This window comes from Protopterus annectens, chromosome 1.part2 (genome assembly GCF_019279795.1).
Source record: "Protopterus annectens isolate FY-2018-M chromosome 1.part2, PAN1.0, whole genome shotgun sequence".
In the NCBI taxonomy this organism is placed as follows: domain Eukaryota; kingdom Metazoa; phylum Chordata; order Ceratodontiformes; family Protopteridae; genus Protopterus; species Protopterus annectens.
The window spans coordinates 832,243,185-832,267,027 of record NC_056727.1 but is presented as its reverse complement, the minus strand read 5'-3'; the positions used below and the strand labels follow the sequence as shown (position 1 = coordinate 832,267,027).

General features: G+C 44.1%; 1 protein-coding gene across 2 annotated transcripts in view; it reads left to right on the top strand.

Annotated features, from left to right (window-relative positions):
• The window catches only part of LGALS8 (galectin 8), an 892,437-nt gene that overhangs the window by 445,065 nt on the left and 423,529 nt on the right, over positions 1-23,843 (top strand). For both annotated transcript variants that reach the window (XM_044059159.1, XM_044059152.1), the window contains exon 4: positions 21,426-21,545. In XM_044059159.1, the coding sequence (XP_043915094.1) occupies positions 21,426-21,545 (120 nt within the window). The remainder of the gene's footprint in view (positions 1-21,425; positions 21,546-23,843) is intronic.

Sequence of the window (23,843 nt, the reverse complement as noted above, 5' to 3'; positions counted from 1 at the left end):
TCTACTCTAAACACCTTATTAGTGATTCCAAAATTCAAGATGCTGACTCTTCACCAGTTGCTTCCTATGCTAGGCAAAGATGCCTGGTTGGCAACACTGTATTTAAAGGAAGCATACCTGCACATCCCAATCAGGAATCTTGCAGAAGATACCTACGCTTCAAAGCAGGCTACACGCACTGTCAGTTCTCTGCACTGCCCTTTGGCTTATCTACTGCACCCAGGGTATTCACAAAGTGCTTAGCTCCAGTCATTGCATTTTGCAGGCAAAGAAATATTTAAGTATACCCATACCTGGACAGTTGTCTAATTCAGGCAGAAAGCCAGGACATACTTTTGAATCAATCTGGGCTTTGTACAAAGGATGCTAACTTGCCTGGGGTACACCATAAACAAAAATAAATCACACCTGGTACCCTGTTAACAAACTATATTCCTGGGAGCAAGCTTGAGTACAACTTCCCAGATGGCTTTCCTCATACCAGAGAAACAAATTCATTTGACAACCTTCTTCAAACAAGTGGGCACAAAAACCCTGCTGTCTGCAAGACAAATACTACAAGCCTTGGGGTTCATGGCCTCCTGCATTCTTTTAATTCCATATGCAAGACTGCATATGAAGAAACTACAATGGTATCTAAAAAGCCTATGGTGTCAACATTCTCAGGATCTAGAAGCAATGATTCCTATCATACCTTGCTTACGCCTAGAGTTCCTTTGGTGGGCAGAGGCCTGCCACCAAAACAAGGGACTGCCACTCACACATCCCCCTGCCGCCCAAACTCTAACAACAGACGCATCAGAGTATGCATGGGGGACTCAGCTGGCAGGGAAGTGCATGCAGGGCAAATGGAACCCAAGTCAAATGCACCTGCATATCAATCAGAAAGAAATGTTAGCTGTACAGAATGCTCTGACAGCCTTCAAGGATCACATTCTTCAGGACAATTAATGGTAAAGACAGACAACACCACCGTTATGTGGTACATAAACAAGCAGGAGGGGGGTACACATTCTTACCCCCTCTGCAGACTAGCCATGGCAGTGTGGAACACAGCCTTGAGCTACCAATTGCATCTACAAGCTTAATTCCTGCCAGGAAAACTAAATACACTGGCAAACGGACTAAGCAGAAACCTCATGGACCCACATGAGTAGAAACTGGAACCAAGGATTTTCAACATGTGGAGCCCAGATATAGACCTGTTTGCCTCCCCCCAGAACTACCAGTTGGACACATTTTGCACAAAAACTCTCCATAAGCAAGCCTGAAATGTGGATGCTCTGTCCTTCAGCTGGAAAAACCTATCAGTCTATGCCTTCCCCCCTCTCCTCTACCTCTGCTTTCCAAAGTACTAATAAAAATCAAATGGGACAAACCAAGGATGATTTTGATTGTTCCAGACTGGCCACGCCAACACTGGTACCACCTCCTGCGCAGTGTGTCACGGTTATCCCCATGGCACCTGCCTCAGACTCCTTCCCTGTTGTCTCAGCAGGAGAACCAGATTATGCACTCTCAGCTTCTAACACTGAACATTGCAGCCTGGCTAATTACATAATCTCTCCTCCGCCATCTCTCAGTAAACCTGTGTTAGATGATATTTTAGAGGCAAGGAGGCCTAGTACTAGAAAATCTTATGATGAAAAATGGAAAAGATTCTGTGCCTGGAACCAATCTCAAGGGATGAGCACAGCAGTGCCCAATTTACCTCAGATTTTACAATACTTAAATGAGATGCTTCACAAGGGCCTGTCTTTTTTCTCCATTAAAATCCACGCCTCATTAATTTCAGCTCATTATAACACAGAACCTCCCCTCTTCTCTCATCCACTGCTCAAGCAGTTCCTCAGAGAGGCCAAAAATTTGAGACCACCCAGGAGAGCTCCAACCCCAGCCTGGGACCTTAACTTTGTTTTGGAGAAACTCACTCTACCCCCTTTTGAGCCAGCTGCTACTGCAGACTTAAAATTTCTTTCTTGGAAAACAGCTTTCCTTTTAGCAATCACTTCAGCTAGAAGAGTATCTGAATTACAGGCCCTTATGGCAGTGGAGCCTTTCATCATCTTTCATGCGGACAGGGTGTCCCTCAGAACCAATCCATCCTTCATGCCCAAGGTGGTATCCAGTGTGGCTCTTAATCAGTCTATTAATTTGCCAACCTTATTTCCCAATCCACAGAACAAAGGGGAACATATACTGCATTCCTTAGATGTGCACAGACAACTTGGATTCTACTTGGACAGGACTAAACCTTAAAGGAAATCTGAACAACTGCTGGTGGCATTTGCTGCATGGGCAGAGGGGAAGGCTATTTCAAAGAAAACCATTTCTAAATGGATAGGCCATTGCATACATTTCAGCTATAAGCACCATGGAAACCTATCCCCCAGGGGATCAGGCCTCACTCCACCAGCGCTGCATCTACCTGTACAGCCTTTCTCAGAGGCGTTTATACCAGGGACATCCTAGAAGCTGCTACCTGGAGTTCTGTGCATACTTTCACCAAGCATTATCATTTGCCAATTTTCTCTAAATCCAGAGCTGGCTTTGCCACTGCAGTCTTGCAGGGCCTTATAGCTGGTCCTGATGTTATCTAAATTCCTCCTCCCAACCATAGATTTGGGAATCTACCCAAATGTAATGACTACAACAGTGAAACACAAAGAATATAGTACAGATGTCCTTCAAGGATGCATCTGCAGTCCTAACAAATGGGTTGTCCTGCCTCAGGCAGCCCTTCGGTCGGCCGGATTCCAAAGTCTGGGTCTGGCCTCGGCTGATGTCGCACTTCACCCGACGTCATAGCTGCTTGGGTATAAAGGCATCAGCCGACGCCATTTTCCTCAGTCTTTCTTGCCGCGCGGTGCCCGAAGCAGAAGCTGTTCGCAAGTGCCGGTCGGTCAGATCCAGAGATTTCAGCTTACCGAAGACTTCTAAAAAGCTAAGTACCCCGTTGGGGACTCTTTCTTGCCTCAGCCGATGTCAGACAAAGTAAATAATTGTTTAACTTGTGGGAAACAAATACCTCATAAGGATTTCCACTCTTACTGCCTTCCTTGCTTAGGCCCAGACCACGACGTATCAGCTTGTTTAGCCTGTGCCTCCTTCAACCGACGGACTCTTAGACGTCGGTCGGAGTTCGCTGAAGAGTTTTTTGGCTCCACTTTTGCATATAAAATGCCGTCGGAGACTCCGACTACACATTTAGCTAAAAAACGCAAAGAAAAGGACCGACACTCGCGGCCCGCGGTTTCGGCTGAAACCACGGTCAGGCCTACCGCGAGTGTCTCGGTTTCGGCTGAAACCGAGACCTCGGTTCTCCCTTCGGCCGAAAGCATGCCTCCGATAACCGAGGCCACACAGGCCATAGCTGAGTCGGCTACAGAAATTTCTTCTGAAGTAGCAGGCACTCAAGAGTTGTCTGACACTATTCCGTTGGACATCTCTACTCCAGCACGTGGGGCAGCTAGACCCCCTGCTTCTATGTCTATCAAGGCTTTCTCCAGGGCTAAAGCAGCCAAACTTTCTAAGGCCTTACCTGCAAAAGCCCCCCCTCACAGGCCTACCTCCAGTTCACAGATCCTCAGCCTTGCTGAGGACCTTATTTCCTTGATCAGGGGATCCCATCCTCACCCAGACAGGGCCTCACAACCCCCTCCTGATAAGAGGCCTACGACTTATCCCCCAGAACCTCTGTCCTCTGACTATTCCTCGGATGGTTCAGATGATTCAGACCATCAGGAAGGCCCGTACTCACCTTATGAGGACTCTGATGCAGAGGATTCCATCCCTTCTGCCTCTCCTCCAGAAGAATTTTCTTTTGGGGAAACCCTACACTCCATGAGGGAACACTTCCAATGGCAGGGTCAGAATTTTTCAGATTCAAGGAAAAGGCTAAGGACTTTTTTACACTTACCACAGCATAGGCCTTTAGCCATTCCTCCTGTACTTTCAGTTGTTGATGATGCATATAATGATGCCAGTACTACCCCTGATTCTCTTCCCCCGGCCCCTGCAAAGCCTGACAGATACTACAGGGTCCCGGATACTCAATACCACTTGTATAAGGCTCATGCTGCAGACCCAGAAACCATCTCTCAGGGCCCTAAGGGTGTTGCAGCTGCCTCTGCCAAAAACCCACTCCCATCTGAAAGGGAATCTAGAGCATTAGAGAGATGGGGTAAGAAGGTTTATACATCTGCTACTCTTTCTGCGAGGGCTTTAAACTGTCAATTTTACATGATTCAGTATCAGGAATTTTTGCTAGATCAACTGAATAAAAAACTGACCTCTCCTGAACCTTTAGACCGTAAGTCCCTTCAGGATTTGGTACACAATTCTCAGCAGGTCAGTAATCATTTTTTAAAATGTGGCTATGATGCACTGGAGGCTTCATTTAGATCAGCTATGACTGGAGCAGTAATTCGAAGACATGCCTGGTTAAAAGAACAATCATTACCAGACCATGTTAAGTCTAAACTCCTGGATGCCCGTATGGAGAAGCGAAGTTTGTTTGGCTCCCCTGCACAGGAGGTTCTAAAGAAAGTGGAAGAAAAGGCAAAATCTGTCCAAACAGTCAAGGATTTTTTGCAGGTCCAACTTCCAAGGTTTAGCAGAAATTGGCCTTCAAAGAATTGGTCCTTTCCAGACAGCTCCAGAGCACAGAGAGGCAGAAATAGACGCCCAAGAGGCAGAGGTCAATCTAGGGGTGCCTATAGGGGTCGTCAGTGGCACCCTGCCAGCCAAGGAAGTGCCGCCACAGCTGCGACTGCAACCACTTCTACAGGACAGACACAATGACTTGGCTTTGATTCCGCCTACCAGGGAACAACTGGAAGCACCCTTGGGCAGAAAGCTAGCCTTATTCTCAAGAAATTGGCATTGTATTACAGGAGACAAATGGACTTTACAAACAATAGACAAGGGCTACAGGTTTCACTTCCATACTCTACCAAAAAAGAGAGGAATGCCAAACCTTCCACCAAACCAGATATCAGAGGCTCTAAAGCAAATCAACAGTTTACTAAAGATGAGAGCAATAGAAAAAGTACCATCTATGGAACAAGGCCAAGGATTTTACTCCAGACTATTCCTTGTACCAAGAAAAGAAAATCAATGGAGGCCTATTCTAGACTTGTCCGCACTGAACACATACCTCATTGTTCCAAAATTCAAAATGCAGACACTACAGCAACTTCTTCCCATGTTGGGCAAGGAGTCTTGGCTGGTGACTCTAGATCTCAAGGAGGCATACCTGCACGTCCCTATACGACCAGATTGCAGAAGACACCTCAGATTTCTTGCAGGATCAGAGCATTATCAATTCTCAGCATTGCCCTTTGGCTTATGTACTGCGCCCAGAGTATTCACGAAATGCCTGGCATCAGTAATTGCTCACTGCAAGCTTCAGGGAATTCAAATCTACCCATACCTGGACGACTGCCTAATACAAGCGGACAACAAGACAAAATTAATACAGGATTTGGCCTATGTCATTCAACTGCTACAAGCCTTGGGATACACAGTCAACATACAAAAGTCAAGACTAGTGCCATCTCAAAGGATAACATTTTTGGGGGCAGAACTGGACACAATAACTCAGATGGCTTTTCTCACAGAGGAAAAACAAAAGCAACTACCAGTCTATTTCATGGCATTAACAAGACTAACTCAGCTTACTGCAAGGAAAGTCCTGCAGGCCCTGGGTTACATGGCATCCTGCATAATATTGATCCCACATGCCAGGCTGCATATGAGAAAATTACAATGGTACCTAAGGAATGTATGGTCTCAGCACAGACACAGTCTAGAAGCCCAGATACCAATCATTCCATGTCTGAAAAAAGAATTCCTGTGGTGGGCTCAGGCCTGTCAGATGAACAGAGGATTGCCTTTCCACAAACCACATCCAAGGCAGACCATTACCACGGACGGCTCAGACCTAGGCTGGGGGGCACACATGGAAGACAAGTGCATTCAAGGTCTATGGCAACAAGATCAGCTGCATCTACACATAAACCAAAAGGAGATGCTGGCAGTGAAGCATGCAATAGAGGCATTCAGACCATTCCTCCAGCCAGGACACCTGCTGATAAGGACGGACAATACCACAGTCATGTGGTACATCAACAAACAGGGAGGCACACATTCATACCCTTTGTGCCGGACGGCAATGGACCTGTGGAACTTGGCCCTGAATCTCAACATCCAACTGCAGGCCAAATTTGTACCAGGAAAAGAAAATTCACTAGCAGACAGCTTAAGCAGGACTACCACGGATGCTCACGAATGGATGCTGCATCCAGATATCTTCAAAACCTTAACAGAGAAATGGGGAATACCAGAGATAGACCTGTTTGCCTCCCCACACAACCACTAACTGAAGAAATTCTGCTCAAGAGTATACCACCCACTTGCCTGGAGGGTGGACTCCCTTTCCTTCAGCTGGAAGGACATGACAGTGTATGCCTTCCCATCTCTTCCTTTGATGTACAAAGTCCTTCTGAAAATCAGAGAGGAACAGCCAAAGGTAATCCTGATAGCTCCAGACTGGCCAAGGCAACATTGGTACCCGCTACTAAGAAGCATGTCTCGGACACATTCTTGGCATCTACCTCTATGCCCTCTACTTCTAACGCAGAACAACTACAAGACCCTGCATCCAAACTTAAAAACACTGCAGCTAACTGCTTGGAAAATTGCATAAAACAAAACCAGCTTGAATTATCTCAGAGGGTCAAGGACATTGTCCTGGAGGCTCGCAGACCCTCCACAAGGAAAACATATTCAGCCAAATGGAAAAGATTCCTCATTTGGAGTGCAGAAAAGGGAGAAAATGCCACACTAGCAAACCTGGCACACATCCTGGAATACTTAGCAGAACTGTTCCATAATGGCCTGTCCTACTCTTCCATTAAGATACATGCATCAGCAATTTCAGCAGAGTACAACATGGATCCCCCTGTCTTCTCTCATCCTCTCCTCAGACAATTTTTGAGAGGGATCAAAAATGTAAAGCCTCCAAGGAAACCACATTTACCTGCATGGAATCTCAATTTTGTGCTAGAAAAATTAACACTTCCCCCTTTTGAACCAGCAGCAACAGCAGACTTACAGTTCTTATCTTGGAAAACTGCTTTCCTGCTAGCAATCACTTCAGCAAGAAGGGTATCTGAATTACAGGCATTAATGGCAGTGCAGCCTTTCCTTATCTTCCATCAGGATAGAGTATCTCTGAGAACCAATCCTACTTTTATGCCAAAGGTGGTCTCCAGGGTATCTTTGAACCAAGCTATACATTTACCTACATTCTTCCCCAACCCACAGAACAGGGGGGAAAAACTACTACACACCTTGGATGTACACAGGCAGCTGCGCTACTATCTGGACAGAACCAAGGCCAGTAGAAAAACTGACCAGCTTCTGGTAGCATATGCAACAGGAGTGCAAGGAAAAGCAATTTCAAAACAGACAATCTCAAAATGGATAGGAAATTGCATTCGATTCTGCTACTCATTTCATGGAAAGACAACTCCTGCAAATATCAGACCTCACTCCACTAGAGCTACAGCCACCACTACAGCTTTCCTACGAGGAGTGGCTACCAAAGACATTTTAGAAGCTGCTACTTGGAGCTCCGTGCATACATTTGCCAAGCATTATAATCTTCCTTTATACTCCAGATCCCGAGCAGGTTTTGCAACTGCTGTTTTACAAGGGATCTTAACTACACCATCTTTATCTTAGTGCCTCTTCCCCCAGTTTGGCTATGGTATTCTACCCATTTGTTAGGACTGCAGATGCATCCTTGAAGGACATAGTACAGATGTCCTTCAAGGATGCATCTGCAGTCCTTACAAATGGGTTGTCCTGTCGTCAGGCAGCCCTTCGGTCGGCCGGATTCCAAAGTCTGGGTCTGGCCTCGGCTGATGTCGCACTTCACCCGACGTCATAGCTGCAGTTATTTGGGTATAAAGGCATCAGCCGACGCCATCTTCCTCAGTCTTTCTTGCCGCGTGGCGCCCGAAGCAGAAGCTGTTCGCAAGTGCCGGTCGGTCAGAACCAGAGATTACTACTACCGAAGACTTCAAAAAAGCTACCGAAGACTTCAAAAAAGCTAAGTACCCCGTTGGGGACTCTTTCTTGCCTCAGCCGATGTCAGAAAAAGTGAATAACTGTTTAACTTGTGGGAAACAAATACCTCATAAAGATTTCCACTCTTACTGCTTACCTTGTCTAGGCCCAGACCACGACGTAGCAGCTTGTCTAGCCTGTGCTTCTTTTAACCGGCGGACGCTTAGACGCCGGTCGGAATTTGCTGAGGAGTTTTTCGGCTCCGATTTTGCTTACATTATGCCGTCGGATCCTCCGACTACGCAAATTTCTAAAAAGCGCAAGGAAAAGGACCGACACTCGCGGTCCATGGTTTCGGCCGAAACCGCGGTTAAGCCAACCGCGAGTGTCTCAGTTTCGGCTGAAACCGAGTCCACGGTTCTTCCTTTGGCTGAAAGCGTTCCTCCTACCGAGGCCTCATCCAGCATGGTGGAATCTGCTTCTGAAATACCACCCGCTCTTGCAGGTTCACAGGATTTATCTGATACTATCCCCTTGGATATTTCTACCCCTGCACGTGGAGCTGCTAGGCCACCTGCATCCATGTCGATTAAGGCCTTTGCCAGGGCTAAAGCAGCAAAATCTACCAAAACTGTGCCTGCTAAGACCCCCTCTCACAGGCCTAGCTCTAGTTCACAAATGCTTAGTCTTGCAGAGGATCTCATTTCTTTGATCCGGGGATCCCAACCTCACCCAGACAGGGCCTCTCACCCTCCTCCAGAGAAGAGGCCTAGAGCAGAGCCCCCTGAGCCAGTTTCTACAGATGACTCCTCTGATGAATCAGATAATTCTAACCCTCCAGAGGGCCCTTTTTCTCCTTATGAGGACTCTGATGCAGAAGAGTCCATTCCTTCTGCCTCTCCGCCTGAGGAATTTTCCTTTGGGGAAACCTTGCATGCTATGAGGGAACAATTTCAATGGCAGGGCCAGGATTTTACAGACTCTAGGAAAAGGCTTAGAACCTTTCTGCATTTGCCACAGCATAGGCCTTTAGCCATTCCTCCAGTACTTACTGTTGTGGATGATGCATTTAATGATGCTTGTACTGCTCCTGATTCTCTTCCTCCGGCCCCTGCTAAGCCCGATAGATACTACAGGGTTCCGGACACACATTATCATTTGTAGATCCCGAAACTATCTCCCAGGGACCCAAGGCTGTAGCAGCTACCTCTGCCAAAAACCCCCTCCCCTCTGAAAGGGAATCTAGGGCCTTAGAGAGATGGGGTAAAAAAGTTTACACTTCTGCTACTCTTTCAGCTAGAGCCTTGAACTGCCAATTCCACATGATTCAGTATCAGGAATGTATGTTAGATCAGTTAACTAAAAATCTGTCCTCTGATGAACCATTAGACAAAAAATCTGTTCAGGAAATGGTACATAACATTCAGCAGGTCAGTAATCATTCTTTAAAATGCGGCTATGATGCACTGGAGGCTTCCTTTAGATCAGCCATGACTGGTACAGTGATCAGAAGACATGCATGGTTAAAAGAGCAGTCCTTACCAGACCATGTCAAATCAAAGCTCCTAGATGCTCCCATGGATAAGCTCAATTTGTTTGGCTCCCCTGCACAACAGGTGCTCAAGAATGTGGAAGAGAAAGCGAAATCTGTCCAGACAGTCAAAGATTTCTTGCAGGTCCAACCTCCAAGGTGTAGCAGGAACTGGCCTTCCAAGAATTGGTCCTTTCCAGACACCCACAGAGCTCAGAGAGGCAGGAATAGACGCTCAAGAGGCAGGGGTCAATCCAGAGGTGCCTACAGGGGACGTCAGTGGCAGGCTAACAACCAGCGAGGTACAGCCACAGATCCTGCCACCACCACAGGACAATCACAGTGACTTGGCTCTGGCACCGCCTACCAGGGAACAACTAGAAGCACCCTTAGGCGGGAAGCTGGCCTTATTTTCAGTAAACTGGCATTACATCACAGGAGACAAATGGATTTTACAAACAATAGACCAAGGTTACAGGTTTCACTTCCATACTCTACCAAGGAAGAGAGGAATGCCAAACCTACCTCCAAATCAGAAGACAGAAGCTCTACAACAAATAACTCACTTACTAAGGATGAGAGCTATAGAAAGGGTACCATCTATGGAACAAGGACAAGGATTTTACTCCAGACTCTTCCTGGTACCAAGAAAAGAAAACCAATGGAGACCTATTCTCGACCTGTCCACTTTAAACACATACCTCATTGTACCAAAATTCAAAATGCTGACCTTACAGCAACTTCTTCCCATGCTGGGCAAGGAGTCTTGGCTGGTAACTCTAGATCTCAAGGAGGCATACCTGCACGTCCCCATACGACCAAATTGCAGAAGATACCTCAGATTTCTTGCAGGATCAGAGCATTATCAATTCTCAGCATTGCCCTTTGGCTTATCTACTGCGCCCAGAGTATTCACGAAATGCCTGGCATCAGTAATTGCTCATTGCAGGCTTCAGGGAATTCAAATTTACCCTTACCTGGACGACTGCCTGTTACAAGCGGACAACAAAAACAAATTAACAAAAGACTTGGAAAGGGTCATTCATCTACTGCAAGCCCTGGGATACACAGTCAATATAAAAAAGTCAAGGCTGATACCATCCCAAAGGATAACCTTTTTGGGTGCAGAGCTGGACACATCAAAGCAGATGGCATTCCTAACAGTAGAAAAACAGGAGCAACTCCCTCTCTACTTCATGGCATTAACAAAGCAGAACCAGCTAACAGCAAGAAAAGTCCTGCAAGCCCTGGGTTACATGGCATAATATTGATTCCACATGCCAGACTACATATGAGAAAACTACAGTGGTACCTGAGGAATTTATGGTCTCAGCACAAGCACAGCCTAGAAACCCAAATTCCAATAATTCCATGCCTGAAGCAAGAATTCCAATGGTGGGCTCAGGCCTGTCAATCAAACAAAGGGCTGCCCTTCCACAGCACTCAACCAAGCCAGACCATAACAACGGATGCCTCAGACCTCGGTTGGGGGGCGCACATGCTGGACAAGTGCATACAAGGCTTATGGACTCAAGATCAGCTGCACCTACGCATAAATCAAAAGGAAATGCTGGCAGTAAAACTGGCAATCCAGGCATTCAGACCATTCCTTCAACAGGGTCAACTGTTGATAAGGACGGACAACACCACAGTTATGTGGTACATCAACAAGCAGGGAGGCACACATTCATACCCTCTATGCCGGATGGCAATGGACCTATGGAACGTGGCCCTGAGCTTCAACATTCAGTTACAAGCAATTTTTGTGCCAGGAAAAGAAAATATTCTAGCAGACATCCTAAGCAGAACTACCACGGATGCCCACGAATGGATGCTGCATCCAGACATCTTCAAAACCATTACAGGAAAATGGAGACTACCAGAGATAGACTTATTTGCATCCCCACACAATCACCAACTGAAGAAATTCTGCACGAGGACGTACCACCCCCTTGCTTGGAAAGTGGACTCCCTATCTTTCAGTTGGAAAAACCTGACAGCATATGCATTCCCACCTCTTCCTTTGATGCACAAGGTGCTACTGAAGATCAAAGAAGACCGTCCAAGGATCATCCTGATAGCTCCAGACTGGCCAAGGCAACATTGGTACCCATTACTGAGGAGTATGTCTCGGGAACAAATATGGCCTCTGCCCCTAGTTCCCATGCTGCTGACACAGAACAACTTCAAAACCCTGCATCCAAACCTGAAAACACTGCAGCTGGCTGCCTGGAACATTGCTTAAGAACTAATAATCCAGAATTATCTCAAAGAATTAAAGACATAATCTTGGAGGCTCGCAGACCCTCAACAAGAAAAAAGTATTCAGCAAAATGGAAAAGATATCTTACGTGGTGTACTGCAAAAGGAGAGAATGTGTCACTGGTAAACATAGCTAACATCCTGGAATACTTGGCAGAGCTCTTCCATAATGGCCTGTCCTATTCTTCCATTAAGATTCATGCATCAGCTATTTCAGCAGAATACAACTTGGATCCTCCAGTCTTCTCACATCCTCTGCTCAGGCAGCTCCTAAGAGGAATTAAAATTGTAAAACCACCAAGAAAGCCACCATTGCCAACATGGGACTTGAACTTTGTGCTAGAAAAGTTGACACTACCTCCTTCCGAGCCAGCAGCAACAGCAGAATTGCAGTACTTATCATGGAAAACTGCTTTCCTGCTTGCAATCACTTCAGCACGAAGGGTTTCTGAACTACAGGCATTAATGGCAGTACAGCCCTTCCTGATTTTCCATCAAGATAGAGTGTCCATGAGAACTAATCCTACTTTTATGCCAAAGGTGGTCTCCAGGGTATCTTTGAACCAAGCTATCCACCTGCCTACATTCTTCCCCAACCCACAGAACAGGGGAGAAAGACTGTTGCATACCTTGGATGTACATAGACAATTACGCTACTACCTGGACAGGACCAAGAATAATAGAAAAACTGACCAGCTACTGGTAGCATATGCAACAGGAATGGAAGGAAAAGCAATTTCGAAACAGACAATCTCTAAGTGGATAGGGAATTGCATTAGATTTTGTTACTCTTACCATGGAAAGAAAACTCCAGAAGACATCAAACCTCACTCTACAAGGGCTACAGCCACTACCACAGCCTTTTTACGAGGAGTGGCTACCAAAGACATTTTAGAGGCTGCTACTTGGAGCTCCGTGCATACATTTGCCAAGCATTATAATTTACCTTTATACTCCAGATCCCGAGCAGGTTTTGCCACTGCTGTTTTGCAAGTGATCTTAACTACACCATAATCTTATTACTCCTCCTCCCCCAGTTTGGCTATGGTATTCTACCCATTTGTAAGGACTGCAGATGCATCCTTGAAGGACATAGTACAGTTTTGTACCTACCATAAATGTAGATGTCCGATAGGCATGCATCTGCAGTCAGGATTACCCTCCCTCCTTCCCCTCTGAGGTACTCCTAGGGTATTTACCCCTCTTTTAGCTAGCTGGGGGAATCTATTATGGTGTATTTGTTTGTATATATGTATGTACATGTTTATTTTTATTTTGCTCTCTCTTATTTGGAAACTTTTGCAATTATCCAAATTGGCCTTCCTAGAGGGCACCTGGCATCTGGGGCAAGAAACACTGAGGAAGATGGCGTCGGCTGATGCCTTTATACCCGAATAACTGCAGCTATGACGTCGGGTGAAGTGCGACATCAGCCGAGGCCAGACCCAGACTTTGGAATCCGGCCGACCGAAGGGCTGCCTGACGACAGGACAACCCATTTGTAAGGACTGCAGATGCATGCCTATCGGACATCTACATTTATGGTAGGTACAAAACTGTACTTTTTGTACCTACCATAAATGTAGATGTCCGATAGGTATGCATCTGCAGTCAGGATTACCCACCCTCCTTCCCCTCTGTGGTATTCCTAGGGTACTTACCCCTCTTTTAGCTAGCTGGGGGAATCTGTTATGGTGTATTTGTTTGTATGTATATATGTATATATTTTGTGCTCTCTACTGTTTGGAATTATCTGCATTTATCCAAATTTAGCCTTCCTAGAGGGCACCTGGCATCTGGGGCAAGAAACACTGAGGAAAATGGCGTCGGCTGATGCCTTTATACTCAAGCGGCTATGACGTCGGGTGAAGTGCGACATCAGCCGAGGCCAGACCCAGACTTTGGAATCCGGCCGACCGAAGGGCTGCCTGAGGCAGGACAACCCATTTGTTAGGACTGCAGATGCATACCTATCGGACATCTACGTATATGTTCAAGTGTATTCACTGTTGCAGTCTGGTTACCCTCCTTCCAGCCCCTTAACTTCTTTTGGCTATAGCTGTACTTTCCTGTACTATGCTTAAAAGCCTTTTTGGTGTATTTACTTTTTTGTTGGAGGTGTATCTTTGTACTTTTATATTTAATTGCTCCCCATTAAGGGGGCAGCTGACATCTGGTGCAAGAAAAACTGATGTAATGGCGTCGGCTGCATGTTTTATACCCCTGACGACCTGACATCATGGAAGAAGGGACAGCAATTGACGCAGGATCCAAGAGTTTGTTAATCAGGCCGACTGAGGGCTATAACCCAAATGTAATGACCACAACAGTGAATACGCTCGAACATCTACATTTATGTTAAGTGTACACAGCTGTACTTCGCCTCACAGCAAGAGGTTCTCCCGTTCAATTCTCGGCTGTAGCGCCTTCTGTGTGGAGTCTGCATGTCCTCTCCACGGTCGAGTGACATTAAAAACATGCAGGTAGGTGTGTGCGTGAATGGGTGTGCTGCCTTTGAAGGTTGGGCGTCGGGCTGGCAACCCGGCACCGTAAATATCCACTGCCAATCATTAGTGGACCAGAGTTCCGCTGTGGCGACACCTACCCGGGAAAAGCCGAAAGACTACTGTAAAACATGCCCTGAGACGCACACATATGAGGGCCATTCAAGAAATAAAAGAAGCAGTCCTGTTACAGACAGTATATAAGATTACATTCACTGACACTGATCTCATTATATGTCATTGGCATGGGTATACACCAATATTTCCTTATGTGTAGCATGACTCATATAAAGCAGACTTGAAATGGATTATGGGAAAGAGAAGGGCTTGAAGAAAAATAAGATCACTTTGGTATATCAAACTCCATTGTTCGCCATTTTGCAGAAAACATATTAAAATTCTATAAGAAGCAGTCAGAGTGATTTTAAGGTGTTAAAATAACTCAGAAAACAGAAATGGAGTTAAAAATTGATTTTTTTTACTTCTAGAGTAGAGTTTTCCTTTAACACACTTCCACCCTCCTTTAGTTGCCACTAGTGCATTACATTCTTTTCTGTAAGTAAACTGATACCCATGCCAAAACTAATCACATTCAGTCCCAAATGTCAGAATATTTCATCATTGCTAAATGACCTAAAATACCTCCTGGAAGCTCAATCCTTTCAGGAAGAAAGTCTCATCATTAAATTAGTACAGCTCCAAGGAAAATAATTCCTCAAAGTTGCCAGATTCTTTAAAACTACTTTCAACAAACAGTTTCCCTCAGAACTTGAATCCCTGTACAAACTCAGAAGTAAAGATTAGACTCCTAGAAGCAAAATCCATCCTCAGAAAACCGCTAACAGTACCTACCACTTGGAGATCTAGCCAAAAGGCCACTAGATGGCATAAGGCCAATTTCCTCCAGGACTAACAGCACGCCCTCAGTCCCAGAACAATTTTGGAACCTCATATATAGTATTGCGGGATGACAAATCAAATATCACACTGCTGTCAGACCCACTACTAGCTCATGATTTCCTAAAAGAATTCACCTCCCTCCCTTGCACCTCCCAAGTTTCACCACAACCCTTCCTCTCTATATTCCTTTTTTCTACCTCAAAAAATCACTACCAAGGATATCCTAAAAATCCATGGATCAGACACTTTCAGATGCCCATCCTGGCACAAATAGCCTGCTTTCTTGTTTCATCATTCTCTGTAAAGAGCACAATACACTACCACTCCACCACCTGTACATCCTACAAAACACAAACAGCACTATTCCCACCACTGAAGAGATCCATTGTTAAGTCACATCTTAAACCACATCCATAACCCAAAAAATGCAAAGGACTTTAGATCAATCTCAATCCTTATGTTAATAAGAAAAATCCTGATTTCACTTTATCACCTTTGGTTTAGGACACCAAGGCAGTATTTTTCTTTTTTTCAAGGGCCCATTGCTATTTGGTCTGAAAACAGACGAGCATCTGGGGGAGATGAAAGAGAAGAGCCACTCCATTTTAGCTGCAGATGATGAATTTTCATCCAGTAACAGTGTTTACTTGCGCATCAAGAAGTGGCTGAATCCTATCATCCTTCTCCATCTTGGATCCAGTGAGACTGTTGGCTATGAAGCAGGAGTCTTTTAAGGTTTCAAGGTGCCTTGGTCTGCCTAAAAGTAGACTGCTGCAGCCATTACTCCTTTTCTTACTCTTTTTGTTCAAAGGTAGACATTAGAGTCTCTGCCTTTTTTCAATTTGGTTCCGTCCAACCAAAGGGGAGTGGGCAGTAGAGATGGTACCATAAGGTCACCGCAACCCCCTTATCTTCCCTCCCATCCTTACCTTTTTATTCCTGTTAGATGTCCTTTCCTGATGTTTTGGAGGGAATAGGAGGGGGTAGCAGAAGTTCCTATTAAAAAGAGTTATCCCAGAGTTTCCAGTTCAACAGCAAATCTTAGATATTATTCCATATTGTCTTTAGCTCAAAAAAAAAAGCACAAAGGACCCTCAGGCCTGTTCTGGATTGAAGAGGCCTGAACAGATGTATTCCCAAAGAGCCCTTTGGCATGATTACTCTTTAGTCAGTTCTGCTTTGCTTGTCCAAAGGAGACTGAATATTCTTGTCAGATCTTCAAGTTCTCTAAACATTACAGAAAAGTCCTTGGCGTCAGACTTGGATCCAGTCACTCTCAGATTTGGACTCTTCTCTTCATACTCACATCTGCCTCCCAGGGTGTTCACAAAATGCATGACAGTGGTTTCTGTAAATCCACAGTTATACAGCACCAAGATGTTCTTCTGCTTAGACAACTGGCTCTTGGTGGCAGCTTCCAGAGAGAGTCCGCTGTACTTATTCCACTCCTTGGAGGTCAGAGTAAATTTTGCAATGTCCAGCTACAGGCTGCCTCAAGTGTGTTGACCTTTTATGAGACTGTTCCTTCAGTACAGGGACTTGCTGAACATTTTTGACTAGAGAAAATTCAAAGTATTTTGAAGACTGTGAATTTGCTTTTAACAGTGCCATACCCTACAGCAAGCATGTTTTTCTGATCCTTGGGTTTAATGGCTATTTTGATGATAATGCTGTCACGTGCCAGTATTCACATGAGAGACTTTCATTTTACAGTCTGAGTTAAGTAGTTACAAGAGAATCACTTCTTGGATCCAGTGGCTTTACAGTAAAGCGCATACAGGAGGCACAGGAAGTGGAAAAGGAGAATGATTGGGTGTGCTCGATCGACCTCAGGTGCTCTTGGAGGTTATTCCACTTCTGGCTGGGGGCCAATCATTATCAGTTCAGAGCGCTCCCCTTTAGTCTCACCATGGACCCCAGGATGTTCAAAGTGATGGTAGTGGTAGTGGCTCACCTGAGACTCCAGGGCATACAGGTCTTCCCCTACCTGGACGATTGGTTCCTCGCCGCCCCCTCCAGGTATCAGCTCAGTCAAGCAAGGGATTCCCTTCTTCTCTTCAGTGGTTGGTCATTACCAGCAATCTCAGCAAGTGTCTCTGGCCCTGTTCAAGTGTTAGATTTCATTGGGGCTCGATTGGACACAATTTAAACCAAAGTCTTCCTTATCTTGGACAGGATTCATTCTATGAAGCTAGACGTCATTTGCATTCTCCAGGCTCAGTGTCAGACAGCAGAAATGGTATTAAGGGTGTTGGGGTCCATGGCAGCCATGATCAATCTCTTGCCCATGGCACGCTTTCATATGTGAGTTCTTCAATGGACTCCTGCAGTCCAGTGGTCCATGTTAGATCTCCCTTTATATCATCCTGTTCGAATCTATCCGGTGTGCAGGGACTCTCTTTTGTAGTGGATTCATTCCCCAGATCTGGCCCGGGGTCACGTCTGCCCCCCCCCCTCAACCATGGTGACTATGAAGGCCTCCCTACTAGGGTGGGAGGGGCACTGCTCGAGAAGGACAGTCCAAGGCACTTGGTCCCCCTACAAGACAAGATTGCATATCAGCATCCTGGAGATGAGGGCGATGCTTCTAGCGTTGCAGGCTCTCTCTGACCATCTTCCCCCAGGGACGATTGCTATCCAAACGGACAATATGTCTATGGTCTGGTACATCAACAAACAGGAGGAACTAGGTCTTACCCTCTATGTCACGAAGCCATGAGAGTGTGGGAGTGGGCAATCTCCACCAGCTGTTTTCTGGTGGCAACGCACATTCTGGGGAGGTCCAGCCTTCTAGCGGACAGGCTTAGCAGGTCTTTTCTGATGCCTTACGAGTGGTCTCTGAATCCTTCAGTAGTGAAACAGATCTTTCTCAAGTGGGATCAGCCTTGCTGCTATCTCTTCACATCTGCTTCCAACACGAAATGCAGTGAGTTCTTCGCTCTGAACCCCTCCACTGGGGGAAGTCCCCAGAGATGCTCTGATTCATGCTTGGCTCCCCGGTCTCCTGTATGCTTATCCTCTTCTTCCCTTGATTCCAAAATTCCTTATGAAAACTTGCAGGCTGGGGAGCTTAGTTATCCTCATTGCCCCATTTTGGCTTGGTCAGGTCTGGTTCCCCTCCCTGTGGTCTCATTTGTTGGCTCCACCATGGATGTTGGATCCAGTTCCAGATCTTATTTCTCATCCATCAGGGATTCCGTATCCAGATCGGGCAGTCTGAAGCTCACTGCTTGGCAGCTCCAGTTCACATGATAGTCAGGACTCCTGGCTTATCCTCACCTGTCAAAAGATCCTGGTGGCGGCTCATACGTCTTCCACCAGAAAGGTGTACTCCAGCAAATGGAAACATTTTGCAATTTGGGCCTTGCAATGTGCCATAGATCCCTTCACTGCCTCGGTCTCAGCTGTGTTAGAATTTTTGGCAGGGATCTTTCATCAAGGTGTCAGTTCTTCTACAGTCAAGGGCCAACTTGCAGCAATTTCTAATTTCCATGTAGGTGATAATATGGCTTCTTTAGCATCCTCAAAGCTTTGTAAAGCCTTTTTAAAAGGCACCTTTCTTCTTCGGCCCCCAGCTGCCGTGCGATCTTAACATTGGTTTTGCAAGCTCTTGTTTTGTCCCCTTTTCAGCCTGCTGTCTCTGTGGATCTGCAGTTTCTGTTCTGGAAGACAGTCTTCTTGGTTGCCATTACTTTACTTCTGCTAAGAGGGTCTTGGAGCTTTAAGTATTGTCAGTCAAGCCTCCTTATATGATCTTTCATAAGGACAGGGTATCCTTGCATGCTTAACCCATCCTTTCTTCCTAAGGTAGCTTCAGAGTCCTGTATTAATCAGGTGACTAATCTCCTGGTCTTTTTTTCCAAACTTTCAGAACAAGGGAGAATATAAATTGCACTTGTTGAATGTGCACAAACAGCTATGCTTTTACCTGCACAGGACTAAATCCTTTCTCAAGTCTGACCAGCTTTTCATTTCCTATTCTAAACTAAACCCTTTTTGGGGAAACCAATATCTAAGATCACCATCACCCATTGGATTTCCCAGTGCATTATTCTAGTATACTCTGTTAAGGGGTTATCCCCATCAGGTCATGTGAAGGCACATTCCACCAGATCTATGGCTGCTTCAGTGGCCTTCTGGTCCAGAGTTTCGTTAGATGATATCTGCTGTGTGGCCACGTGGGCTTCATCTCATACCTTCATTTCACATTACAAGTTGGACATCATATCCAGGAAGAGGGCATCCTTTGGCTCCGCAACATCCTTCCATGAGGGCCTCCCAGGTGTTTAGTAGCTGGGGACTCTGTCCCAAAGGTTAAAGACCAAATGAAGGCAACAACTTCAGATAAAGAAGTTATGTACTCACCATAATGTTCCATCTGAGTTGTTCTTCATTTGTCTTCAACCATCCATCCCTCCTTCCCCCTGCCTTGCATAGACAGCATGGTGATTTGACTAGTGGAGGATGTGGTCACTTCCTGCATGCCTCTTACTCTCTTTCTTTTTTGCTTATGCAGATGTCTAGTTTGAGATAGTGTTGGGTCGGGTGAGGAAGTTGGTTCGGCAGCAAACTCAGTCTGAAGGGAGGAAGGAGACAGGGGCATTGTGGGTAGGGGAGGAGCTTTGAGCTTGGATCAGCTGCTGGATACGTGGCCGAGTCGAATCCATGCCAGATCCAGGAATCCCACAGGTTGAAGACAAATGAAGAACAACAACTCAGATGGAACATTATGGTGAGTAGACATAACTTCTTTTTTCATGCTAGAGAATTATTCTTCCTCCAGTTTAAACTAGCTGCATTTGCTGACTTCAAGTAGTTATACTTGAAATCTTTATTCCTTGTGACATTTACATCTGCTAAGATTATTTGTGAATTGCAAGCCCTGTTTATCAAGCATCCAAAACTCATTTTCCACAGAGAAGTTTCCTGAAGAATATACCATTAATTTATGCCCAGTGCTTCAATAAAAGCTAGTCTTAACTACTGCATACGTTTACCTGTGCTGTATGACCAGTATTTTAGTCATCAGAAGTTTCTGCTTCATTGTGTGGATAAGAGTAGATGTTATATTGACATAATGTTGACCATTAGCAAGAAGGCTCAGCTGTTAATTTGATGTGTTAATGTGATTTGCTAAGGACTGAAAAGGAAATAAAAGATGCAAAGCAATGCCTTTCAAGATGGTTGTCTAATGTGATTGCCTAATTTTTATTACTTGTTGTTGCAATAAGTATGGCAAGTCTTTGCAGTTGATTCCCAAAGTATTTGATATTAGAACAGTGTCCATATCCATGGCCTTCTTCAGGAATTTTGCTCTAAATATTATCTGCTTTAAAGCCATATTTTCCTGTCTGAGTACACTTGCACAGCATTTCAGTCAGGATGTAGCTTGCAAGTCCATGTCTTCCTTCTGAATCACTGTGATTAAAGGTATGTTTCTAGAGGACGGACAGTCAGAAGTGTAATCTGGGAACTCTGCTTTTAAGTATTCTGTAGATGGACTTGTTTAATTTAGATTTGAAAGTTATGGTTGCTTGCCATAATCTTAAAACTCTGTTGGGGAAAAGGGTCCAGCTGCAAGGCAAATCCCTCTGTCAGTCTGTTTTTTCCTAATTCTTGAGTCTTTCACTTGGCTCAGAACTGGAGTAAGCTGAGAAGAAAGAATAAATTGTGAGATAAATGGAGATAGTTGGTAACCTGGAAGAACTTTACGCACAGAACATAAAACAGTAATGATGTATAGGACATCCACCTTACTATCCTGCAGATGGCACTCCTCCCTCACATGTAGCGTTAGGGTTAAGTGCCCATAACAATCATTTTCTTTTGGTTCAGACCAGCTTAAGTTATCATTTAAGATTGGAATGTCTCAAAATAAAACATTGGTTGTAATTACAAGACTTATGAAAATTAATCATAACTGTTGTCATTTATGATGCTTAATGACCTTAGTATTGGATGAACCTTGAGTCAGTGAATATCCATGGAAAAGATGAGTAGACATAACCAGTAATTGTTCTTATTCTTAGGATAACTAAACTGTTATTGAAAGACTGCATGTTGTTGTTTTATAAGATGTTTGGATTGCTATTAAATTATTATTAATATTATTAACATCTAAATAGCCGTTTTATTAACTGTGTATTCCACAGGTTGCAGTAAATGGAAAACACATACTACAGTATGGTCATCGAATTGCACTAAATAGAATAGACATTCTTGGAATATATGGCAAGGTCCAAATTGAAACAGTTGGATTTTTTTCTTCAAGTGTAAGTAATTATGTTTAATGGTGTTTTTGGTAATTAAAATGCTTTCTTACCAAAATATTGCAAGCTTTATTGTACTGAATTGACAAACTGATTCTTGAATGCTTTGGCACATTTTACTTTAGTATTTGATCTAAAGTATGTGTCCAGAATTTTTAATAGAGTATTATTTTTATAATTTAGTCACAGTTTCTATTTCAGTAAATGAAGGTAGTGTGCTGATTGTACCCCCTCCCTGAAAATAGAAACAAAAGTAAAATAGAAGCTGTTTTCAGCATTAAGAATCCTTTTGCAGAGAATGACATGGTCATATATACTGAGTGTAACACACAAATTATGTTTCCTTCATCCTGTTTATCAATGTCCAGAAGAGATGTTTGTAATGTGGATACATAGTAGATTTTAATTTATCTTTGTTAAGGTTTGATGATAATTTTCGACCTTGTGTGTTTTATTTATTTACTTTGTATATATATTAACTGAGTAGGTGAGTTGGTCTAGGGAAATTTTTTAGTCAAGGTCTGTACCAACATAGAACAGTAGAATTAAAGCCCCTAACTGGGAAAAGCCGAAAAGACAAACAAAAGAAGTTAGAATAAAAGCATTCAGCACAATATGCTGCTTTTGTGAATCCATACACATCTTAGCAGACGATGATAGAAAGCATAGAGGTACATCAGCATACACCATTGCAAAGGTAAGCAGTGGCATAACTTCAGTGCTTAAGCAGATTGCAGCAGGTGCATTCTAAAAGATGAGGTAGGATGTGTTACATTTGCTTTGACTCAGAGGCTACCTAGCAGTTTTGGTCTGCCATGTCTGCCTGCCAGCAGTCCTTCACCATTTGTTTAGCCCTTTTATTTCCCATTGGGCAACAACTATCTCCAGACCATTTATTCATGCAGAGCAAAAGGATGAAAGCTGATCTCAAGGCATTATTAGTGTTTCTTTTTTCTTCATAGGAAGCTGTCTGACATGGGTCTCGTCTCCTGTAAAGTGTTACTTTGTGGTCTATTGAGAAAGATAGAACATTTTTCTTTTAAGTAAAGTGTGTATTCCTGTACTTAATGTGGAGAGCTTCCTGGAGAGTGAAGAACAATGATTACGTTAATGAATTTTTTATCTGAGGAAGTTCAAAAGGAATGGTGCTCTTTCACCAGTTGATAGCTAACCAACTTTGGAGAAATTGATCTTCTTCTAGAAGATCAACAGTGTGCCTGAAAAAGGAACAGAGTCAAGAATTCTAGTGTCTCATTTTATTTGTTTATTTAATTTTATTTATTTTATTTTGAATTTGTTAATTGGGGTAGGACACTGATCCCACTGGACCTACACCAGACTAGGATAAACAGAATAGATACTTGACATTATATACAGAGTGATTTGACAAACTGCATTATATACATATATTACGTATAAGGTGGGGGGAAGGTCTTATTATTGATAAGTTTAACTAGTCTTGTTAGTCTTCTAACTAAGTTAGAGCTCTGTAAGCTTGGACACATCACGTAATTGATGTCATAGGAGTATAAAGAATTTGTTGTCTTTTTTATGTGTAGCACTTTTTATTTGGCTTATTTTAGAATGTAATCTACGTTTCCTTTGTGTTCAGGACTAACAAAGCCCAAGACCTTGAGATGTAAATGTTTTATAAATTTCTACTTTTCCTTGAGAATGAGCATTGCTCCTTTGAAACAAATTTTAAGTCTCTCAGAAACAAATGAAGGTAGTTAACCTGCAGTAATCACTTAGTGTAGTGGTTAATCCAGTGTTTCCAGTCTGAAGTTCATAAGCTGAACATCCTTCAGAATCAAGGTAATGGCTGCATTGGTTTTCTTTGTTGGCTAACATTTTCTAGCCACATTGACATTCCTTCTGTTGCAGGTCACAAAATCCTGTTAAAGAAAACAAACACTTTACCTACTTACCCTTTTACCTTTTTACTTACCCTTTCTGAGACTTCCACCATGACTTGCTGAGTTGCAGCTCAGCATGGAACAAATTTGCTGAATGCAGCACTGGTTGGACCCCCCCCCACACACACACAAAATAAGTAAATAAGCTATAAGAGCTTTTTGCAGGGGGTGGGCAACTCTTGGTTGAACAAACATGAAGAAAGGAAAAATCTTCCAAAAGAAAAGAAACACTGCTACTTCACACTTAGAAAATGCACTGGCAGTGGTTTTCTCTGGAAAACATTGATCAGGGAGTTCAGCTTCACCAAGTTGATCCTTGTGAATTTTCTCTTTGAGCAGCCCTTTGTGAAATGGATAACCAAGACAGTTGTGGAAGCTTCAAGTG